This window comes from Amphimedon queenslandica, unplaced genomic scaffold, assembly GCF_000090795.2.
Source record: "Amphimedon queenslandica unplaced genomic scaffold, v1.1 AMPQUscaffold_13447, whole genome shotgun sequence".
Lineage (NCBI taxonomy): Eukaryota > Metazoa > Porifera > Demospongiae > Haplosclerida > Niphatidae > Amphimedon > Amphimedon queenslandica.
In genome coordinates this window covers 195,825-205,667 of record NW_003546317.1, presented here as the reverse complement: position 1 = coordinate 205,667, position 9,843 = coordinate 195,825, and the positions used below count along the sequence as shown (strand labels likewise).

The 9,843-nt window shown below is 37.7% G+C and overlaps 3 protein-coding genes across 3 annotated transcripts; all 3 read left to right on the top strand.

Moving 5' to 3' along the window:
- Window positions 1-647: 647 nt before the first annotated feature.
- LOC105312411 (UPF0454 protein C12orf49 homolog) lies at window positions 648-2,529 on the top strand. The gene is made up of 5 exons (XM_011405037.2): window positions 648-1,007; window positions 1,058-1,184; window positions 1,408-1,553; window positions 2,007-2,111; window positions 2,363-2,529. The coding sequence occupies exons 1-5, from the start codon at window positions 906-908 to the stop codon at window positions 2,435-2,437; spliced, it is 555 nt and encodes a 184-aa protein (XP_011403339.2). The 5' UTR covers window positions 648-905; the 3' UTR covers window positions 2,438-2,529.
- A 41-nt stretch (window positions 2,530-2,570) lies between these two features.
- Window positions 2,571-6,512, top strand: LOC109581312 (uncharacterized). Its single transcript, XM_019995339.1, has 10 exons — window positions 2,571-3,534; window positions 3,587-4,498; window positions 4,572-5,441; window positions 5,493-5,647; window positions 5,695-5,793; window positions 5,851-5,926; window positions 5,976-6,091; window positions 6,148-6,225; window positions 6,277-6,327; window positions 6,375-6,512. The coding sequence occupies exons 1-10, from the start codon at window positions 2,685-2,687 to the stop codon at window positions 6,432-6,434; spliced, it is 3,267 nt and encodes a 1,088-aa protein (XP_019850898.1). The 5' UTR covers window positions 2,571-2,684; the 3' UTR covers window positions 6,435-6,512.
- A 37-nt stretch (window positions 6,513-6,549) lies between these two features.
- LOC100637956 (adenine phosphoribosyltransferase-like) lies at window positions 6,550-8,383 on the top strand. Its single transcript, XM_011405061.2, has 2 exons — window positions 6,550-7,723; window positions 8,095-8,383. Exons 1-2 carry the CDS (start codon window positions 7,124-7,126, stop codon window positions 8,305-8,307), a joined length of 813 nt encoding a protein of 270 aa, XP_011403363.2. The 5' UTR covers window positions 6,550-7,123; the 3' UTR covers window positions 8,308-8,383.
- Window positions 8,384-9,843: the final 1,460 nt, after the last annotated feature.

Below are 9,843 nucleotides of genomic sequence, written 5' to 3'. Positions count from 1 at the left end.
TTGTACCACTATACCCACCTTTTACCTATAGTGTCATGTACTGCTCTAGCTTCAATTTACATGTAAGTAAAACTGTCAGAAAAGTAGTCAAATAGACAAGAATAGTAAGATGAAGTTGATAAGCACTATTATTATTATTATTACTACTACTATAATAATTATTATTATTGCGATTATTAGTATTATTATTATTATTATTATTACATATAATGAATCCTAAAGGTCATCATTAAGCTTTGAGACATAATAAAATCACACACACACACCCACATACATGTACGTAATTAAATACATGTACATGTTACACGTACACAAAAATACACAAATATACATATTGTACTCAGAGAACTAACATATACCATAATAATAATAAAAGAAAACAGATTAAAGAACTTTAAAAACAAAAGATGCAGACAACTGTCATGACAATAGAATTTTGCTTATTGTATTCAAGGAGAAAATAAAGAGAAATGTTGGATATTATTTATATTCCTTTAACACTACTAGTAGTCAATAATTCGTGTGAAGACCTATCATAATGCTAATGTAATGAGAAGTAGGAGTGATTAAGGGCAGGCAATCGACCAGGAGAATATTAAAGTGGCTTCAGAGGCGAGAGCAATGACATTCAAATAACAAAGTACGTTTCCCTTACCTCTTAGAGTTAAGCAGTAAAGCAACTCGACGCCCAAGAGGAGCGAGAGAAGAGTCACCAGTCACAGGACCTTTTCATATTCTTTGTAACTCTTTTTTTTGGTTAATATACGGGTGGGATTCTGTTAGTGCACGGAAATTTTTAAATATACGGAAATAAACGGGGACACGCCACTGGAAATTGACACACCCTCTCCGTTCACTAACTGTCATGGCGTCCAGTCTTTAGGTTGAAAGGAAAGGGGGAGAGAATGCCTTTTCAGACCATCTTTATTAAGAAGAGGATTTTTGGGATTTTACTAGTATTTATTGTAGCCCTTCTTTTCTTTTATACCCAGCTAGGCCCAGCAAAAGTGGGTTTTTATTTTAAAAGATTTAAAAAATAAATATTTTGTTTTCACAGATTTCACCAGGAGTTTTGGCTCACAAAGTTTTGAGAGAGTTCACGTGGCTTTCGCTTGACAACAGCTCGACTTTGGATCACTGCCGGAACTCTGTTCAAGGCCCAAGACTCATTGCCGATGAATTAGGTACATGTATATACATGTACAAATAATTTAACTCTAAGTATAAATAGGCAGTGTCATCAATCATGCTAATTAGTGATTAATAATAATGTTTTGCTATGCTAAATGTGTTGATTGTTTAAATAGTGTAGTTATGACCACCTCTCTCTCTCTCTCTCTCTCTCTCTCTCTCTCTCTCTCTCTCTCTCTCTCTCTCTCTCTCTCTCTCTCTCTCTCCCCTTTAAAGGATACGTGTGTCCAATAGTAATGGTTAATCCAACAGGTTGTTGCAATATTGATCACTCCATTAGATTTGACTGTAGCTCTTGTGCTCCTTCAATGTGCTGTGCTGTATATGAACATTGTGTCTCATGTTGTCTCAGCTCTGACAAAGTAACTTGTCTACTTTTTACACTATACAGTTTCTTTCATTCAGCGTAAACTTGCTATACAACACGAGAACATGTCAGAAAAAAATTATTAAAATGGAGAATTCTCTCATAGTCATTTTTGGCAAAATTTAGCCAATGACAGGGACTTTGGTCCGATTTTTTAGTACCTTTAAAAATTTGTAAATCTAATTTCGTTCGGAATCAGCTCAAACTTGCTACACAACATAAGTACATGTGTATGCATGCATGTACAGTATGTACATTGTGTGTATCAGAAAAAAATTATTAAAAATAGGAAATTCTGAGCACTATGCCGAAATCCTGTGGGAAACCCTGAATGTCCAGCTATAGAAAATGTCTGTTATAATAAGAAAGGTTTTACTGTATTGCATGTACATTGTATATTAATAGATCAGTATTATAGGATAATCAGCTTTCTTTATTTAATCCATAGAAGCCTGTATTACAAGATATTCTCACCAATTCAATTCATCCAGTTTACTCGTCTGTCAAAGACCAGTTCGAGCTGTGCCTTGCTAAATGCAGGACATCATCACAAGTTAGTGTATGCCATACTAGATGATTTATTGGCAAGGAATTAATACTGGCGATTGGTGGTTCTCTATAAAGAATTTGCCAATATAAAATCTGCCATTTTGTTTCAATCTGAGCATGCTCAATGGCATGTGGCATAAAATTGCCAATATTAAATTTGCCGATTAACTTTCCACAGGCAAATTCGCCTTGCCACTAAATCATCTTGTACAGTAACTGTTATGAGTGCTAACGGATGAATTTTTTTAATTTTAGAGTGTACATCACGAAAACTCTTATCGTAACCCTGACACCAAATACTGCTATGGCCCTCCTCATGATAAACAGTAAAGAAACTATACAGGATACTTATCAATTCTTCATTTGTAATTTTATATTTATTTTATCATCATCTTTTGATGTAATTGAAGTTATGCTGAGTATGTATGTGAATGTAATAACATGCAGAGGTGGTTATGGTTTATGCTGTGTAAGGGAATTTTATTCACATGCTCCCCCAACCTCCCATGCATAACATTATATTTGTTATGCTACTCATGATTTTATTCAGGATAATAAGGATATTATTCTCAAAGTCATGAATGTCATTCAATACCTTATACACCACCCAAGAGGAATGGATGCCAAAGCTTTCCTCTTCTTCCTTTCCTTTGTGTCTCTTGTCTCCTTTTCCACATCTTCAACTTGCTTTGTTAACGAGATAAACAATTACTTTAAGCAGCGTGATAATGCATCTCAGGACGTCCTTGCCCTTGTTAACAGCAACTTTATAGCAGCTGTGGGCTCCAACACCACCAACATAAATGGAAGCTACTCTACAGAAGCCCTTTATTCTGCTATTGCGAATGCTAGCAATGTAACAAAGTCTGAGAAAGGAATGAAAAACTTTAACAATGCTCTAAACGAGATAACCAACTCTTACTTTGTTGCATGTGAAGGCAGTGACCAGCAATTTGATAATACTATGAACACTTTGAAGCAGTTTTTAGAACATGTTATGAACTTTACTGATGGAAAAAGTGTAAGAGAAGACTATGGCAAGCTGCTCTGCAGCCAGAAGCAGTCTGGTAGGATACTTGATGTCTCCAAGTCGACTAACAAGCAAAGAAGATCGACCAGCACCTCTGTTCTTGATTGTGCCTCTTCTCCAACTATTCAAGAGCTTCAAGATTGTTTGGATCCATTTGATGTTTGGCCGTGCATATTCAACATTGATCCAACAAGAGGTGATTGTCCACAGTCAACTACTCAGACTCAAGCAAGGAACTGTCTTGCATTTGTTGTGGACACTACTGGTAGCATGGCTGATGAGATTGCTGCAGCAAGACAAATCATCCGCCAGTTTATCCAAAGCGAAGAAAACATACTCACTTTCTGTTATGTCCTTGTTGCTTTCAATGACTACAATGCTCCAGGTTACGTATCAAGTGAGCTTTCTCATTCTAAAACTTAGCTATTAAATCAGTATTATTTTTTTAGATCTAGAGTTTTATAAAATTTATGATGCCCACTATACCAGTAATGATCCCAACTCACAGATTGGGTTCAGTGTGAACAAAGGAGGCACACCAGTCTATGGAACTGATGTCCTTTTAACAGATGTTGACTCCCTTGGGGCACACGGAGGCAATGACTGCCCAGAGTACGGAATGATTGGCATATTGAAAGCAATAGAGCTAATCAATAGTATTGACAATCCTTATATCAAGGAGGCCGGGAAGCATAATGTCATAGTGTTAACAGATGCATCAGCTGCAGATGATGAACTGTATCCTTATGTCATTGGGAATGCAACAATACCTGATGGTCTTGATATTACGGTTCATTTCTTCTACAGCAACGAAAATGGGTGTACGCATCCTGCATCAATTGTATATGGATATGGTAACTATCCAGCTATATCAAATGCAACATGTGGATTTGCTGTTCACTCGATAACCACACAAGCTTTCAAACAGTTTGCTAGCTACTTATACAAGGCACAGCAGGATGCCGGCTATGGCTTAGACACTTGTGTTGCTGGAAGTCAAGCAGCTCAAAGCAATCCTTCCATCATCAACCCTCAAAACGTCTCTAGCAATAATTGTGCTCACTTTAACATTTCTGTGCTTGCAGGGAGCTTTGCTGTTCTGCTTCAAGGAAGTACATTAAATCCAGTACTAACAGTAACATTTCCTAATGGTACAGTGGAATCCATTAGTGTTCAAGGAGACTTTACTGTCTATCAGCAGAATCACCCTCTGCAAGGTCAATGGAACATGTGCCTCTCTGCAGGTGATGTAATAGACTTTTCTCTCTCTGTTGACATGGATATTGAAATTGATGTGAACTATGTTGTTTCTGATGAACAAGCACAAAAACTGCACCCAACATCAGACCCTCCTTATTCATGTAAGAAAAAGCACTAATAGGGTGCATGTATATGTGTGTATTTTAAAAATATATATATATATCCCATTTGTAGGTGATACAGTAAGTGTCATTCTTCAGACTGCACAGCTAGCAAAGATAGATTTCAATAAATCACTTTCACTTGAGCTGGTTCATGTCAATGGTACTATTGAAGGAGAGAAGGCTGAGCTATCAAAGTGCAGTGATGCCATCATAGGTAGCTTTACTGTACCAAAGACAGCCTCGCCATTGTTTTATCAAGTAGAGGGGACTGACATTGGGGGCATTAAGTTCAAAGAGATAATATCATCTAAAACAGTATCATTTCCTAAGTCAGACGTATCCCTGATGCCATTGATTGACTCTGAATCAGTCTTATTATCTCCTGATGGGGAAACTGTGTTTGAATATCAGTACTCACTCCTGACAGAGAGAATACAGCCTGTTCCATTGCTTACACAATGGATCCTTCAATCTAATAATGTTTCACTTCGTCAGAGTCTACCAACAAAAAGCTCCATTCGTAACAGTCAGCATGCTCACATAAAGTTTGACAATTTGAATGATTTACTAAACACTACCGGTCAAGAAATAAACTGGACTCTAATAGCAACAGATGAATGCAACAACAATAAAGAGCATACCTTCTCTGCTCCAGTTACTGTTCTCCCTCCTTTAGACCTAAGTACCTCTATTTCATGCACAGCAGATGTTAATGTTGATTGGAATAGTCTCAGTAATGATACTGGTCTTGACTTGCATTATAATGCATCATTGGAATATAATAATGGAACAACAGTGCAGCATACTTATCTATCCCAGCCTGGGCTTGTTATAAGTGATCTCTTGTTTAATGAGACCCTTCAAGTGCGCATCAGTGCTGGATACCAGAGTGGTAAGATTATATATAAAGAGCCATATGACATAAGGAATAATGCAGATGGTAAGTGATCACAATAATTATAGTAGCAATAAGGCATGATTTATCATATAGTTCCAAGTCCTCCAAAAAGTCTAATGGGCAGGGACATTACTCCTAATTTTAATACTTACACTGTTGAGTTGGAATGGCTGCCTCCTGACTGCTTGAATAGCAAGAACAGCATTAACTACACCATCTACCATAAAGAGGAGCAGCAACAAAACTGGGTAATTAATGCAGCATGTATAATGTATACTACATTATAAATGAATAGATAAATACTACAGTAACAGTTGAAGAGGGAGGCCAGGGCACTACTGGACTGATTATAAAGAACATAGAAGTCTCAGGTCCAGGAAATCACCTTTTCAAAGTGAGAGTTAGAAAATATGATAGCATGGATTGATGAGGTTGTGTATAATATTGCCAGATATCAGGGATTAATGAAGCAGGGTTAAGCATTGAATCAAATGAGGCTAACGTTACAGTTAGTGCAATTGATAATGGTGAGAATTATATAATGTACATACTAGACTCTGTTATAATTTATTTTAGACCAAGGGGAGTCCACTGTAGTAATTGTCACTGTTCTTGTTCCAGTCTGCATAATTATAGCACTTGGAACTGTAGGTACTCTTATAGCGTTTGGAGCTATTTACTTTAAAAGACAGGTTAGGAAATATTTTATTAATTTTATATTCAGTGAAATAAAAACAAATAATCACAGAGTAAAAGGAAGAGGATGGAAGAAGCAGACTATCAGTTTGAAGAATATAACAAGAATGATTTCCATGACAATGAAAATGTCAGTTGTAAGAATCAAGCCACAAATTAAGTTTAAAGTAAAATTTTGCAGGAGTATTTAGATGAAGACAAGATACATCTTTACTCAGATCCAGAAAAAGAGGTTCAAAATAGGCATTATCATTTTTTTGATTGAAGTTTGCATTTTAGGCTATGACGTCAGCAGAGCAAAAAGAATGGAAAGTAGAACGGCCACAGTTTTACTACTAAAATACTAATTGCTACAAATTTATTGTTATTGTGCCTGTATTTATTATTAGCCAGTAAATGTGTAGATTGTGTACAGTACAGACTAGGTACAGCTACAGCTTGCACTGAGCCACACCCACAAACGCCTTTTGTATAAAATGGAGAAAGGAGCTTTCCATAGACTCTTCAAGACAACAGGTCCAGCCATCCTCCCAGTGATCCACGTCCGATCAGAAGAGCAGGCAATACGCAATTCACTCTTAGCAGCGAGTGAAGGAGCTCAGGGCGTCTTTCTCATTAACCATGAGTTCCCTTATGTCCAATTATTACCAATAATAGTGGGGGTTAGAGAAAAGCTCCCATATCTCTGGATTGGTGTCAATTTTCTAGGAGTCACTGGTGACATTGCTTTTAAAGAGCTAGGAAAACTCTCCTCCAATGGCTACCAGGTTGATGCCTACTGGGCCGACAATGGGGAGGTGGATGAGAGAAAGCCTCAGATACAAGAGAAAGCAGAGAGGATCAAATCGGTCAGAGAGAAAAGCGGATGGGACGGGATTTATTTTGGTGGAACTGCTTTCAAATGCCAGCGCCACATACAAGATGAGCTAGTCGAGCGAGCAGCATCAATAGCAATTAGATACATGGACGTCGTAACCACTTCTGGACAGGCAACTGGAGTATCTGCAAGCATAGAAAAGATTTAAAAAATGAATGTTGGCTGTAAAGGAAAGGCTCTTGCTCTTGCCTCTGGAGTAACCCCCGAGAATGCTCTTGATTATGCTCCATATGTAGATGCTGTTCTTGTTGCTACTGGTATCTCCATTGACTTTCATAACATTGATCCACTAAAGCTACGGCAGTTGATAGCTGTTACACGTTCCCACTCTCTTTCTCCATCCCTTTCTATTACAACTCCAAAAACAGCTTGGTACTTGTCAAAAATTGCTCCTAACACCAAAGGAGATAAATTTGCATGGCTCGATCCGACTAGCATCTATATCGACTCTCGCGCTTTCTCTGATCTAACGACTGATCTCGTCTCACAGTTTAACGCAGCCGATATTGATCTTGTCGCTGGCATTGATGCAATGGGTTTCCCACTAGCTGGCTCCATTGCTAACAGGCTTGGTAAAGGTCTACTAGTCATCAGAAAAGCTTCAAAACTTTGCGTCGAGGTCGACTCTGTAACATATTCCTGCTACGCTGGGTCTGGGAAAGTCATGGAAATGAGGAAGGGGGCGTTTCCTGCGGGTACAAGGATACTATTGGTGGATCAATGGTGTGAAATCTTCAAGATTCCTGATGATTAATTATCGATTATTAGTGATTATTAATAATTATTATTCATGGATTGTAAAACTATAAATACAACCATTATATTATTTTTGTTAAGAGTCACGACTGTTGTTGATACTGTTGAGAGAGAGGAAGGTCTTTGACCTATTTCATTCACAAAGATATTTGGAGTATCGACTCCCCAACCTGAATTTGTTGTCAACAGTCAATTCTACGATCCAGTTCCCCTATCTGGAAGGACGACGGTGATAGTGGACGAGTCAGAGGGCTGTTCCTGATCTCGATCTTTACCCATTCTTGACCTAGGAGTTCGACGGTCCGAGGATAGCTGGGTGTCATCGCTCTAGCTAAGATCAGTTCTCAGAGCTGAAATCGCACTCTTCTCAAATGGATTGAGACAGGAGGTACAATGTTAGGTGGTATACAACTAGTGGAGGGACAGGGAGGAGTGGTAGCAGGGCTCGCTACCATTTGTGTGGAGACTAACGAATTAACGAATGAGCTACGTAGCAAGTATAAACTGGCTCATGTAGTGCCTGAGGATATGCAGCAATTGTTTGATGAGCATAAGTTCCTTGGGAAAGACTACAAGTGAAGTGAAGGAGAAAGAGATACAAAAGAGTAATATTATATTTTGTGTGTTTGTTTTCAAAACTAATGTTATAAAGCTATGTTGGATAACTAGTATCAAGAGTGAATAAACTCTTGCTATATAAGCCAAATGTACACATAGTTCAAAAGATATGTCCACCGATAGATTTTCGAGGATATAATTATTGTCATGATCACATTATGCTATATAAAAATACACAAAAGGAGGAGGAGAGAGAGATGGAAAGTAAATGAAGAAGGTTAAATGAAACACCAGGCTGTTTAAAAACTTTAGTATTCAACTCTGTAACATTTGGTAAAATCATGGAAATGAGAAAGGGAGCGTTTCCTGCCGGTACAAGGATACTATTGGTAGATCAATGGATTGAGACTGGAGGGACAATGTTGGGTGGTATACAACTAGTGGAGGGATATTGTACATGAACTTTGACCCGATCTTCTAATTTTCAAACTTTTTACACAACACAAGGACATGTACATGTATCAGAAAAAATTATAAAAACTTGTAGAATTCTCTTGTTTTAGTTTTTTCATGAAATTTGGCCCAATCTACTAAGGTACTATAGGGCTTTGGCCCAATTTTGGAGGATTTAAAAAATAGTTAGAAAAACAATTGTGATCTGAACCAGCAAAAAATGGAGAACTCTCTCCTTGGCACTTTTGGCAAGGAGTCCCTGATTTTGGAGCAACAAAATTGGGGATGTAGTAACTCTGTGGGTGTGTGTGTAGAAGGAAAGAGCAAAGAGGGGGAGGAAAAAGCAAAAAGGGACAATGGCAGAGCTACTGACAATTTAGGGGTGTTCTTCTCTCTTGATATAGTAGACCTACGTCTATGCAGCTTTGCCATTGGTCAGCCTACTGCAAGATGGAGCTTGACAAAGGCAGTTACACAGTCTAATAAATTGCTCTCCATTGATAGACATCATTCATCTTTTTCATAGATAGATTTTTTGCTATGATGCAAGATCTATATCTACTACAAGAAGGCTCAATTAAAAGATTCTTGGCTTAGCTTCGACCAAATAGCATTGGCACAGACAGGATTTGGTTCAATTAATAAGTAGAGGACAGGCATCTAATTTAAATTCATACTCCCCTTGATCTTGGGAGACTCAGGCTCCCAAAAGTGAATTATTTCTCCAGCATTAGCCAATCAGCTGTGATTAAATATACTATGTGTGCATTGCTTTATAAAAGGCAATAATCTTTACATGTTTGCACCGTCGCTACAATAAATAATTAACACTCTTTTCACTTTACTCTTTTATTTTTAATAAAAGAAATTGGCTAATGTGTGTACAAGTAACAAAAATTAATGAAACTCTGACATGTACAATCTCTGACATGTACATTATCAAGAAAGTTTAGTCTGTCAGGCAAACCTGTCAATTTTCAGACCCAAAACTTTATAGCCGTAGCAAGATACTCGTGTTTGTTGAGTCTTCCTGTTTTGTTCTTATCGACTGCATCAAAATGAGTACGAGCTACATCTTCATCAATGTTGTGGCCTTTCTTCAAC